We start from the raw sequence: 14,247 nt of genomic DNA on the forward strand, positions 1-14,247 counted from the left end.
AGATAATACCTTGGGGTGCAATAAAATCTCTCCCTAGGGATATGGTGGTATCTATTTTCTTTGGAAAATTAATGGCAGTTAAGGTTGGAGATTACGATGGCTCTAAATAGGATGATAGTTATCATCAAGTACAAAGTCTGGGACCTCCCTGGTGGTCCAGCGGTTTTGATTCCGTGCTTCCAATGCAGTGGACACCAGTTCCATCCCTGGTCAGGGAACTAAGATCCCACATGCCATGCGGCCAAAAAAAAAAAAAAAAAAAAAAAATAGAAAGCATGATGGAATCTGTTATTATAACTTTCTGCTGCTTATAATTTTCGAAAACTAATGGAATTCAATAAAAGATATCATATCATGCATTTGGGAAATATTAAGACCAAGGAACCAACAGACAATCCATTCCATAATTAACATAACATGTATACTTTAAGACAATATGACAGTCATTCATTTGATGTTCTAAGACACACATTATTAGATATGGCCACATCATTGTGGACAAAAATTAAAAAATAGAAACATTCCAAGAGGTGACTTCCTCTTTGGTTAGCTTTCACTATAGGACATTACAACAAGTGCTACCAGTAATCATTTATCTAGATAAATAGTAATATATTTGACTGTGCCAAGTAGTTGATATACTTTAATACTTAAATAACCATGTAAGATAGGTAGTACCGTCCAACATTATAGGCAAGAAATTAATAAAAACCTCACCCCAAAAGTGAACTACAAAAAGCAATGTGTTCCATTCACATTGCTAGTACCTGGTACAGGCTAGCACCAAACGTCAGTTTACCTGATCCCAGCATCACTGTGCTACTCCAGCTTCGAGCTGACTGTTCCCCTCTACAGCCCACTCCTTCCAAGCAACCTTCAGGTAACCAAGTATCACTGCCATGAATCGTCCTTTAGGGTTCACTATAGGGGGAGGACCTATATCATTTGCTAAATGTAAGGCAGATACTGAGTTAATGAAATTTACTTAAAAGGTATAAAAGCAGGGCATCTGGGAAGCTTTCTGCTCACTGAAAATGTTACCTGTAAATCACAGCCATTACTTCTAGTTAAAGGGAGAAATCATTCCACTTTTACAACAAAATTAGAAACAACCAATGCAACAAAAGTTTTTAAAAATTATATTTAATACAAGTGAATAGATTAGAAGATCTGAAATGTTATAAAGCAATATACACAATGAATAAATAATTTGCACAGGAGAGTCATGTCTACATTACATAACACTGTCTAGTATGGGAATACTTAAAGTAAATCCAGTGATAATGGAGAAAGTCCATAAAAATGCTAACCTGTCTTCCCTTGTATGAAATTGTTCAAGTATAAAAATCCAATACAGTGTAAAATAGTATTCAATTTACTTTAAGAATAAAAATTGCAAGTATTGCAGTTTTAGAAGAAAAATGTAAAGCAGCATTTAAAAACTACATAAACTACATAAGAAGAGTGTTAAACTAATGAAGTACCAATAAATGAGAGCTACACGAGCAAAAATCAGAGAAGGAAGCATGAAACTAGCAATAGGTCCTGTTAAAAAAAAAAACCCTAAAAACTAAAATAAACTAAAATGTGTTAATGTAAGAGTACTCTCTTATACAGTGCACATATGAACTTAAATAAATCCAAGTCAACATCTTTAGTTGAATAGGTTAATATTTAATATGCTACATCTAGACCTACTAAATAATTTATGCCATGAGATGAATACATAATTTTACAGTGTCACATCTAAAGTTCCTTTCTTTAGAGTGCAGCATAGTAAAACTTAAAAATAAATATCTTAAATAGCATTACTATTAAGGCACAGTATAAACCACATTATCATTAATTGTTGAAGAATTGTAATCTCAGTAACCTTGTTGTCTCATGTACTGTATTCACTAATAAATAGTTTTAAATATGACTCTGAAATAGATACTAAAAAGTGTAAAATTATTTAAAAAGGGAAAAAAATAAATGTCCTTAAGACAGTTCTTAAGGGTTTAGAGTCTGCAAACTTTGCCCGCCTTTAATCATAAGCCACGAGTCGACACAATAAATAGAAAGAGAAGGCTGTTGTAGTAAAAGCCTGATCCTATTTCAGAATCAGAATTGCTGACACCAGCAGATACAAGTTTCCCAAAATTGAAACAGGATGGGGAGAGGGATTAGAATGTGACAAGCTCATCAAACAAGCACAAGTGATGTGTTCTTTCCAGAACTGTGTGTGTAATTGATTGTCTGTACAGCTGTTGCACCCATTCATTCCACATCACTTGTTTCACAGTCCCACTCATCCACTGGGTAGATGAGAAAATAGCTTTGGTGCCTGTCCACCATTTCACCCACTGCCATGCTCCTAGATTGATTGTTCGATGCCCATTTTTGAGAGTAAGAACATTACCTTCTTGAAAAAGTTCTCTAGGCCATAGTGACTGCTAAAACTGACAATCAGTGCTTTCACCATTTTTTTTTAAAATCTGCTTTTAAATGTAATTCAAGCTACATATTGCTCACTCTGTATTCCCTGGTTCAACTAGATTCAAATAGCATTTTCTAACTGGTAAAAGGCAGTTTGCTTCCCTGATACTATAAAAAGAGCAAAAGTAAAAATCCCGTTATAAAAGTGAAGTTCCATTGTACCTCCTGCCACCGTTTCGTCGCGGCCTTTTACTTACTCAGGCTCTTTGGGATTGATTTCCAAAACTGTGCCCACTCCCCCCCTCATTCTCATCTCTTTCACGTCTAGAACTACTACTGGAGTATTAAAAATAATAATCATCATAATTCTGCTTCACAATAGCATAGTTTTTTTTTTTTTTAAAGCTGTTAAGTCAATGTTAACTCTTATTAGCTACTGAAAATTGGGAAATCGGGAGGGAAAGAGGAAACAACTCGACTTTGATCAGGTTCTGGCCTATTGCATCCGGTCTGTTTGCAGCTGCTGAGGCTGATACTGGCCAAAGGCAGCGGCGGCGGCAGCTGCGGCGGCGGCCGCGGCCGCGGTCCCAGGTGCGGCGGCGGTGATTGGCTGCTGCACCGCGTAGCCGTAGCCCCCGGCCGTGACGTAGCCCGCGGCAGCCGGGGAGGCTGCGTACGGGTACTGGTCGTAGGCGGCGGCGGCGGCGGCAGCGGCGGCGGCCGCCGAGTACTGTGCGTACGCGGCTCCCGTGTAGTCAATGTAAGGTGCGGTGGAGGCGGCCGCTGCGGTCGGCTGGACGTGCGGGATGACCACTCCAGGCTGCACAAAAGCCTGGGGATAGACATAGTGGGCAGGTATCCTGTCGAGAAACGGAAAACAGAGTCAGGCAGGAGTTGCCTCCTGTCTGGAGCATGGCTTCTTCCGAGATCAGACCAAACTCAAATTTAGTGGTTATTATGAGCATAGGGTTGCCACAATATCGACTTGCCAGTCACCTGTGAAAGTACTCTGGCGGGAGCCCAAATCATGGAGTGCCCCAGAAGGAATTCAACAACGAAAACAGGATACCTTCCCTGCCAGAATTTTGATTCGGGATCATTTTGGAACCAAGAAATGGCATGGAGCCAAAGTTTGGAAAAATAAATCAAGTTTCAGGAGGGCCTCGCACAGAGGAGGTATTTAATAAATGCTGAATTGAGTTAAGACTTGAGAAAATTTTGTGGTGAGTTCGTTCAACAGAAACGGTTTAGACAATAGAAAGATTCTTAACCGTGAAACCAGGAATCCAGAGGGAATCTGTGATCGTTCAATTCCATAAGGGTGATGGCCGGTTTCTCAAAAACTACAGTAAATTTCAACAAAAGCCGTATGTTTATTATCATGGCAACCCTACTGGAAATTGCTATGCAGACTCAGCACACATTAATCTCTCTGCAACCTCAGTCACCCTTATTAAAGATAATAATAATGAAAAGAGAAGCAGGCGCCAAAATAAAAAAGGAGTTTAAAAGATCACAAGTGTGGTAAACACAGCAGAATCACACTTCTCAAACGAACTGTAGTGCAGCTCACTCTATCACAAGAGGCTGTTGTGGGAAGCTACAGAAATGCTATTAACATTCATGGCAGTGATTCCCAAAGAGATGTGCAGCACGCTTTTGGTCTTTCTTTCTTTCTTTTTCTCCATTAAATTCATAAAGACACAAGGGTCAATCAAACCTGTTTGACTATCAGGCAACTGAAGGTCAGCCAGCTTGTTTATCTCTATGCAAGACAGACAGAAGGGGTTTTGGGGAAATGATGAGGTTGAGGGAAAAGGTAGGGTCAGGGAAACACAACTAAATATTTCTAAAATTAATATCAACTTAAAAGGATTACATAATAAGAGTAAGGAAACTTTTTTTTTGAGAATCTACTAAGTCTTGTTTTATCCTCTAACTCAACAGAAATAGATTTATTAGCATATCTGTTTTAAATCTTCCTTACTGGTGGATATTTTATACAAATCAATTCTATTATGGTGTATTATCCTGCAAAAGTTCTAGAAAGTGAAACAAAATTGCATACCTTTTAAAATGATACATTCAGAGGTCACATACAAGACACACTCCAGGGCCTCCCTGGTGGCGCAGTGGTTGAGAGTCCGCCTGCCGATGCAGGGGATACGGGTTCATGCCCCGGTCTGGGAGGATCCCATATGCCGCGGAGCGGCTGGGCCCGTGAGCCATGGCCGCTAGGCCTGCGCGTCCGGAGCCTGTGCTCCGCAGCGGGAGAGGCCACAACAGTGAGAGGCCCGCATACCGCAAAAAGAAAAAAAAAAAAAAAAAAAAAAAAAAGACACACTCCAATGGCCTTACTTAAAAGTTAATTTTGTTAAAAAAAAAAAAAGAAATCACAAGAGGTATTTTAAAAAACCATGCATCTCAGTTCTCACTCTTGCGATTCATAACTGCCCAGTTAAAACGCTACCTTGAATATCTGATTTATTTTCATCCTTCTTTAGAATAATCTCCATCAAAACCCCCTATGTTTCTAAAAATATGACACCATAATGCCATCTGGTTGTTGCCAAAAGCAGCTTACAAGAAGTACAAGCACAAGTAACAATCTTCGAATTTTAAAGAACTCAAAACAGAAAACTTCATATTTAGATTATGAAAACATAAATTTTGCTTTGCCTTTTCAGAGTTTTACTGAAAGCACTCATTAACCAACATCCATGGAAAAGATGAATTTATCACAGAGGGTAGTGAACTTTGACCCCAATGATAAAAATACACTCAATTTTACTAGACTTGTAGATCTTTCCCAGTGCCAGGAGAAACGACGTCATCAAGTGTTTCTGAGGACACTTAGAGATGTTCTTAATTGCTTGTCAGAAACCAGACGCGTGGTCATGCACACACTCAGAACTTCTCTGCAGGTCAGGTGACTGGCTCGTTCAGAGCGACAGGTGTGGCTTTATGAAACACCGTCCCTGGAGGCCGCCGTGTCCACGATGTGCAGACACGGATAAGAAAGCCTTACTCATGCCAGTTTACATGTGGTGATGGACAGCAGGGGCTGCAGCCGGGCTATTTTTGATCCTGTCATGCGACAAGGGTTTCCAGCGGGTAAAATGTCTTTATAAGGCCAAAGTAAAACATCTATCAGCTCCAAAGGCCAGCCAGTATGAATCTCACTGATACTGAAACATTAACCCCTGTGCTCCCAAAGTTCCAAGGACAACACGATAGTTGCTAGGCTTGTATCTCTAAATAAAGGTGGTAACTGAAAATAAGTTTAGCCTACGAAAAGGCAGGATAAAAGTGTGTGTGTGTGTGTGTGTGAAGAATGCTTTAAATGATACACAGGCAGCGTTGCTTACAGGACTCTTGTCTCTGCGTTTATTTTACATTAATAATTTTCACTTGAAAATGCCAACCAATGAGTACAAAGTTTCTTAGAATATCAGAAAACTACATGAAGTCTGGCAAGGGTTAGGAAGCTATCTAGCAGGCAAATGAAACCCTAGAGTTTTTAAGGCTTAGGGAAAGGAGAATCCAGAAGAGCACGGAGAGACTAAAATAGTTCAGAAGGCAGGCAGAATCGGACTAAAGGGTGAGGTGGCACTTCTGAAGCAATTCCTGTATTAGGAGCTCTTTTAATAGCCTGCAGAACCCATTAAGGCAATTTGGGAATCTCCCTCCTGCTAGAGAGCTACCAACATCCTTTCCCTCAGTGAATCATAGAATGTAAATGCCTAGCAGAAATAAAAGCACAAGAGCAAAGCTGACACTTCGGACAACTTTCAAAGAAAATTTACTATGTTTTCCTTTTCTTCCTATCTCTTCAGTTCCCTCTGGCATCTCTCTGTGACTTTTGACATCCTAAAGAGTTTCCTCTTTCAACCTATCACATAAACTGCTGACACAGGCTGCATTTCATTCACTTGTTTAAAGTAACCTAGGTCCCTAACATCCTACCAAACTAAGTGCAAACTTCTTAAACTTCAGCATGCCAGGCCTTTTATACTTCTGGCTCCAAAATACTTTTTCCAGTATTTCTTCTCACCTTTCCTTGAACCCAGGTCAGCTGGGCTCCTCAATGTTTCCTGGACACACCACACACACCCAGAGCTTCACCTTCGCTCGCCACATCCCTCTGTCAGGGATGCCAATCCTCACTCCATCTCTACCTGTTGAAATCGCAAGCCTATCTACCCTAGCTCTACCACTCGCCACGTGTAAAGCCTTCAGGAATTGGCTTCACCTTTTTAGTCTCATATATTTCTCATAAGTGAAATGAACCTAATATTTCCAATCCTAGTATTTCCAACCCTGAATTGCTGTGCATTAAATAAAATTATCTATGTGAAGAGCCAACAGTGAGGAATGTATTCATTGCAAGAGTTCCCTATCCTCCATCATAGCTTAAAATCTAGGTCAACTTCTACCTCTTTCATGAAGACTTCCTGGATCCCACCAACTTCATGTCTCTCTGCCTTATCTGAAGCCATATAGACAGCCCTTCTGGGCGCTTCTCAGTTTTCTTACTAGATTATAAGAGAGAGCCGAGTTGTGTCTTTCAGACTACAGCTTGACACAGAGGAAAGAACATGGCTTTGGAGGCCATGATTTGGAACCTAGAACCAGACTCTATCACTTAGTAGTCCCTGAGGGAAGTTAGTTAACCTCTCTGCATCTCAATTTTTCACCCACGGAAAGGACATTAACAGTGCCTTCATCAAATAATTACTGTGATAATTAAATTATATAATTTATGTAAATCCCTTATCAGTACCAGGCAAGTAGCAGGTGTACAGTTAACGTTAATTACTGTCCCTTCTGCTCCACTTAGTGGACAGTATAATACTTATTATGCGTTAACACAACTAGAGTAAAACTTAGCACTTAAAGGAGTACTAAGTGCTAAGTTTAGCACTTAAAGGAGTACTCCTTTAAACTTAGCACTTAAAGGAGTACTAAGTGCTAAGTACTAAGTGCTAAGTGCTAAATATTTACTAAGTAAATATTTAAGTGTATTTCAACATGATCAAAACTAGCCCAGAGTTTTCTACTCACAGATCCATAGGCTCTCCTCTCCAACGTTTCAATAAGAAAATGATTCTTTCAAATATAAAATATTTATAAGATATTGTTTATCAAATCCACAAATTTCTGTACATCTGCCCACTGTGTTACATCAGAAATTCCTTCAGGCCAAGGTTTTTCTCTTTAAAGGCCCAGAGTAATCTGGGGGCCATTTAAAGACCATATAAAAAAATAGTTCCTAGAATTTCAAACAAGTCAAGTAAGATTAAAAATTCTCAAGCTTCTTTCCAGGCCTAAAAATAAGAACATGTGGCATTCAAATAGAATTTAGGATGACCAGGTGTGATTTGTTAGGTACAGACTCCGGGAATTAGAGCAGTGTTAAGAATCCCTTAAAAAAGAAAGAGAAGCCTTGCTTGGTCTATTTGGAATGCTATCTATTTCTAATAAGAATCTCAAGTTCAAACAATTTATGCAAACAGTAATAATCACCATCCTTTATAAAGACAGCTAATATTAGAAGGGATGAAAAACCAAAGGTTACTATCAAAATATGCTTCATTTAAAATTTCCATATGACACATCTTATTCTGGTTGTTATTGCCCTTGTACTACTTTCTTTCTCAAGAATCTGTAAGGACTACCACAGCCAGTCCAAATTTCTATTCTAGCTCTCAAGACCCTCCATAAGAGTCTGGTTTCTCCATGCACTGAGTCTTTCCTCCTCTTTGCCTTTGCCGATGCTCCCCTCATCTTACACCCTTTAGACATGTCCCGTCTTCCTTTTACCTGTCCAGGACCTACCCACTGGTCCAAGTCTAGTTCCAGTCCTCACAAAGCCTTGTCCAACTCCTCCAACTCACCTATTTTCTTACTCTTCTGAATTCCTTTTGTACTTAAAATAATACCAAGTAATTTAGCAATTAATAGTTCCTGATTCGTTTGTGTTAGTTTGGCTCCCCAAACTAAAGTGCAATCTCCGTATTTTGTACCATCCATTAGCACAGAGAAAAATACTCATATGCTTATACTGGTTGATCAATTTAGCTGTATTAACAACTGTCTCAAGATTATTAATGTGAGATCATGACTAAGTTCACCATCACTTCTTAAGATGTATGTTCTCATCCCCAATTCTACCTTAAGCATAGTCTAGACCAATGAGAGGGGGAGCTGAACCCATCAACCCACAGTTTATCATCAGTATCCCTAATGGTTTGGATGGGGCATTGATAGATTGTTATGGGTAAACGAAGGCCCTTTCTAATCATATTGGACAGAAGACTCTTCTACGGTTTAAAAAAAAGTAAGGGTTGTCAGTAAGTGAGATCTCGATATGGTAAAGGGAAGGTTATAAAGAAGGTGTTTGTGGAAAATATAACTTGACTCTTCCAAGTCAAATTATTATTACTTTTTTGGATCTATTCTTGGAGACACATAAGGTAGACATCTATCTTTGTAGGTAGACTCCAACCTTCCAGGTTACACATGTAGATGTACAGGTGCTAAGCTAGAGAAGAAACTATTGTTGAGGATGAAACACTTCTAAACAGTTAGAATGTTTAAAAAGAGAGTGTAAATCTTTGGCATTAGAGTTACAACCATGTTGATCAGGTAGAAAACAGCCAAAACAGACCCTAGGTATTCGGAATAAATTGAGGTAGGTGGGGATCTCCCACTCATATCGTGTCTGAATGGAAGGGAAATGGGGGAGCTTGGATGAGGAAAGCTGGTAATCACAGAACCCACAGAACACAAATATAAGCAGGCTGTTCACCTGAGTCAGGTCTGAAAGGTGAAAGTTAGTGCTACTCTACTCAAAAAACTGGCCAGTGTTAATGAAATCTGATGAGAGTTGTTGAACCTTTACATTAGAAGGCCTAGAAGTGGATATACATTGCCAAAGAAAGAACCCCATTCCCAGAAAAACACCCCAGTAAAACAGAAACTTAGGACATGCAAGCGATGAATCTGTATTCTTACAGAGGGAAATCACACCATTTAGCACTCACTACAAAAATGTGGTTAAATGGAAGTCACAGGCTACAGCTTAAAAGCAAGGAATAAAAGGGCCCTTTGCTTCCCATGGCAAAGTCAAAAGTCAACACCCGTCAACACCACCACCAAAACCAAAAACACAAAGAGCCCCTTCCCCGAGGAAAAGAAAACACTTTCACTACAGCTCTTTTCAATTAAGTAAAGAAGCACACAGTTTAGCTATCAACACCACTTCATTACTGTAATAAATAAAATAAAGCACACGGAGGTCTATTGACTATTGTGAAAAATAAAACAACAACAGCAACATCCATGCATCGTTAATCACCATCTGAGCTTGTGTGTCTGAGTCTACTGGTTACAGAGTTTAATTCCAAACAGAACTATTCCACCTCTTATCATCGTATCCTTCTGATCAGTTAGCTTAACTGTATACGAGCCCTGTCAGGTTAGAAAGAGATAAATACAATTGAGTCAAGTTGAACAGTAGTAATGGTGTTGGGACACAATCGTCTGGTACACAAGTCATACCTGGTATTTTTGTTTTGTTTTGTTTTGTTAATCATGAGCTCAAATGTGTCTGTTTTGGAGGCTGCATACTTGGTCAGATAACTTGACTCATCTAAAAATATTTATTTTATCAGCATTCAAAATACACAAACATATATAAATATGTATAACCGGGAACAATCTGTGACACGGTGGTCTTATCTGGATATAAAAAAGAGGCAGGTTAACAAATGATATCCATATTGAAACTTAGGAGGGCCTGATTAATTGACTTACCCAAAAGGTCTTTGTATAAGGGCAGGATGAAGCTGTTGAACACCAAAGGCAAAACCTAACAATAAAACATACCACATTCTCTATTTGTGCATGGTTAGGCATTTATTACTTCTACATATAAAATGCAATCACACCTTTCACTTAGAAGAGGTAATCATTCTTTTAATACTTTAGAGAAAATATAATACATATTTTGAAAGTCATTTTATTAATGTTATTGTTGATCTAAATAAAAATTTTAGTAAGCTACAAGTGGAAACTAAAAATGATCTGCAAAGTTTAGTTGACAGACACCGAATAAGACCTTAGAAAATCAGACATAGAGAAAGTTCTTGTGGAATGAAACCAAGAACAATAGGACTTGATAATGAAGTTACATGTCACAAATCTTCCTACAATTCTGAATCATGATCTATAAAAAAGCCTTTTTAATTTGGAACATTCTGGAATGCTTTGGACAATGCTTTGTAAGATTCTGGATTTTACAGATTATAGTATTAAAAATTCACAAAACAAACTCTTCTTTCTTTTCTGGATAGCGTACACACACACACACACACACACACACTGTATTAGACAAATACATGTTTTTTAATGCTCACAAATATTTGCACATGCACTCCCTTTCTTGACAACCTAGTTTCCTAGTAAATCTGTTTGCATTGAAGTGTCCACCTGTTTCCAAAATTTCAGATGCACAGACTTAAGAATGAAGAGCACACGACTTAATCAAAGTTGCATGCCCAAGAAAAAGATTACATTTGTTCAAGAGTCGATTCACAATTATTTGTGCTCGTGCAAAGGGCAGTGTTGTAAACCATTCAAGAGGTCATGTTTTCACATAAACAAAATTCTCTCCCTTTTGGTAACAAATAGCTATGTGACTTTGGAGTAAACCCTTTCTCATCTCTGCATCAGTTTCTTCATCTGTGACAAAAGAGTCCTGGAGTGCATGAAATCTCTTCATCCTCTTTCATTTCTAATATATTCTGGGACTTTATTTTGAACATTTACCAGCCAGGCACCACCACCCCTATGCTTCTCTTGGCTCAGTGTTCCAGTTGAATTGCCCGCTCTGAACACAGGGCAACGGGTGGCAAAAGGAGAGACAACACTAAGAAGTATAACCAGCTGGAGTTGACACATTTGGCCCATAGCATCCACATGTGAATGATCTACAAGTGGCTAAAAACCAGAAAGTGGAGAGTGAACTATGATTGTATATAGGAAACAGATGAGTCAAGCTCAAGCCTGGGTGTGTGCAAACTGAACTGACCCCCAAGATCTATTTTTTGCCCATAGGTACATTTCAATTCAGGAAAGGAGTGTTTACAACTCTCATCTACCTTTAATGCCTTGGTAGAATAACCAACCACAGCTCACCTTTACTAAACATCTACAGATTCTCAGGGAACTAGTGTCTTCCCAATCAGGGATTCATTCTATTCAGAAGTAGCGGGGGTCTCTAGTTGGGGGTGGGGCGTCGAGGGACATTGCTCACCTGGTTGCATGATCCTTGGTTTTGCTCCCAAGTATGCCAGATTCACATTGGCCTTCCTGCCATCAATGATGGGGTTGGGATCCTTGCAGGCTCTTTCGGCAGCAGCCCGGTCAGCCATGGTGACCTTAGCAACATACACACACAGACATACACACAAAGCTCTAAATCAACCCCTGAAGAAACCAACAATCGCACTGGAGAAGTCATTCGTGTTAATAAAACTGAGGGGCGGGGGGTCTTAAACTTTTTCTTTCTTTTTTTGGGGGAGGGGGCTGGAACTTATCCCTTGATCCTCCACCCAAAACAAAACAAAACAAAACAAAAGAAGAAAACAGAAAGGAGGAAAGAAAGAAACACGGCCCTCTCACCCCCCAAAGTTCTAAGGGTGCTAGTAGGGCCTAGCAGAGATTTGGAAGCCTGAATTCTGTCTTAGAACTCCGCCAGATTCCCCCTCCGCCGACCATTCCCCAGGTCCCTACCCGGTCTGAGAGGCACTGTTTGCTTTAAAGAAAGACTAGCCTCACATCCGGCCGGTGTTCCCAACCCCGCAAACACTCCCCAGCGACAATAGCTATTGTCCTACCCTGGGGCTCCCGGCTTCTCAGCAGCTGAATTTGCTCGCTGAAATCTCCAGGAAGGTTACTATGCTCTCTTTCATTTCGGCAAAGAAAGAGCCAGAGGTTCATCTTTTAAAAGAACTAATCTTTGCAATTAAAAAAGGGGTGGGGAGGGGTGGCATAAGAAGAAAAGCCCTAGACCTCCTGGGGTGTCCCCTCCCTGCCCCAGCCGGAATGCCAGGAAGACACACGCATTTTTACAAAGCAACAGCGCGCTTAACGACCGGCCTCCAACCCGGGAGTGCAATTCGAAGGGGCTACGGCCCCTCCCTCCCAGACCTCCGCACCCCCAAATCCGGCAGTCATCACAGTTCTCTCCCTCCACCCCTGCTCCGCCTGTCCCCCGACACCGCAGAGCTCTCGGTCCCCTCGGAACCCCGCGAGGCAGGCGCCGGCCCTCCCTCCCCAGCTCCACCGCGCGCAAACTTTCAGTTCAGCCGGGAGCGAAGAGGCAGCGCCGGTCACGTCCGCTGGGGTCCTCGCGCGGCCACGCCGAGCCCCTCACTCCCAACTCCGACCCCTCGGGCCAAGCGCCACTCTGTCCCTCCCCGACCCCGTGGTCCTCTGTTTCCCCGCCGAGCTCTTTATCGCCCCCTCCACCACCATCCCCATCCGCGCAACTTACAAATCCATAGCCCCGGGACTTGCCCGTCTGCCGGTCGGTGATGACCACCGCCTCCTCGATCTCGCCGAAGACCTCGAAGTACTTGCGCAGGCTGGCGTCCGTGGTGTGGTAGGGCAGCCCCCCGACGAAGATCTTGGTGTACGTCGTGTCCTTCTGGGTCGTGTGCATCTTCGCGCCCGCCCCGCGGCTCGGGCTCCGGCTGCGGCTGCGGCTGCGGCTGGGGCAGCGGCTGCGCCTCCTCCTCCGGCTCCGCGTCTCCCGCACTCTTGCGCGGCCGCCGGGGGCTGCGGGCGAGCCCGGGGGCGAGGGTGGTGGCGAGGCGGGGGCGAGCGGCCGGGGTCGGCCGAGGGCGCGAGGCGCGCGGCTGCCGAAGTCGCCAGCAGCCCCGGAGACCTGACTTCGCTCTCTCCTCCCGCCCCCCCTGCCGGTCACGGTACAAATTCTCCGGATCGTCTGGGTTAGGCTCCGGTTCTGTAGGATGTGCAAACGGTTTCCACTCACCCGGCGGGGAGGCCAAAGCTGAAAAGGGAGGGTGGTCCTCAAGCGAAGAACTGGGTGCGTTTAGAGGTAGATTTTTCTTCCCTAGAAATTAGGTAGGTGTCTCGGGTGCGGCGCGGGGAGGGTCGGCGGTGAGAGCGTCCGGGCGCGGAGGTGGGCGGGCGGGGGGCGCGGCGGCGGGCCCAGGGCGGGGGACTCCGCGCGCTTCGGCTCGGGTTCCGTCCCTCCCGCCGCGGAAGCTGGAAGACAAGTGGCGAGGACGGCTCTCCCCCTCTCTGCTCCCTTCCCCCGCTGGCCGGGGGTCGGCGCCTGGCTGGGGAGGGGGCGGGCCGGACGCCTGCGATTGGCCGCGGCCGCACCTGGGGCGCCCTGCCTCGCCGCCCCCCAGCTGTTGGGAACAGCTGCTTCTCTCCCAGCGCGGCGCGGCGCTGGGCCGCCGGCCTCGGGCACTGGAGCCGGCGCTGGGGTAGGGCTGGGGAGGGCTGGAGGCGGCTTAGCTCTCGGCGTCGCCTGCCCTAACCCGTCAAAGTCCTAGGGACTCGGCGCGGCCCTAGCCGGGAGCCGGGTTGCGGGGACTGCGCCCAAACTGGGAGCTGTGTCGCTTTCCAAAACGGCAACGCGAGGTCTTTGCGCTCGGCCTCGGCGACAGGGCCGGCGACCCGAACGGACGAGCTGGGGGGTGGCCCGGATGCCTGGGGCGGTTCGCTGGGAGGCCAGTTCCCTCCCGGGCGCGGGGGCCCAAGAGCTCCGCCAACGATACCGGAATTGGA

The 14,247-nt window shown here is 43.5% G+C and overlaps 1 protein-coding gene across 2 annotated transcripts; it reads right to left on the reverse strand.

Annotated features, from left to right (window-relative positions):
- Window positions 1-1,159: 1,159 nt before the first annotated feature.
- On the reverse strand, window positions 1,160-13,722 carry RBM24 (RNA binding motif protein 24). 2 transcript variants are annotated; one of them, XM_082638462.1, is made up of 4 exons: window positions 12,980-13,722; window positions 11,738-11,861; window positions 10,237-10,291; window positions 1,160-3,278 (listed from the first exon to the last, which is right to left on the reverse strand). In XM_082638462.1, exons 1-4 carry the CDS (start codon window positions 13,145-13,147, stop codon window positions 2,915-2,917), a joined length of 711 nt encoding a protein of 236 aa, XP_082494588.1. In that variant the 5' UTR covers window positions 13,148-13,722; the 3' UTR covers window positions 1,160-2,914. The 2 variants fall into 2 exon arrangements, with proteins under 2 accessions (XP_082494588.1, XP_082494589.1); XM_082638463.1 differs by lacking the exon at window positions 12,980-13,722 and adding an exon at window positions 12,321-12,796.
- Between the last annotated feature and the right edge of the window lie 525 nt (window positions 13,723-14,247).

This window comes from Mesoplodon mirus (genome assembly GCF_964341445.2).
Source record: "Mesoplodon mirus genome assembly, chromosome: 12".
Taxonomy (NCBI): Eukaryota; Metazoa; Chordata; class Mammalia; order Artiodactyla; family Ziphiidae; genus Mesoplodon; species Mesoplodon mirus.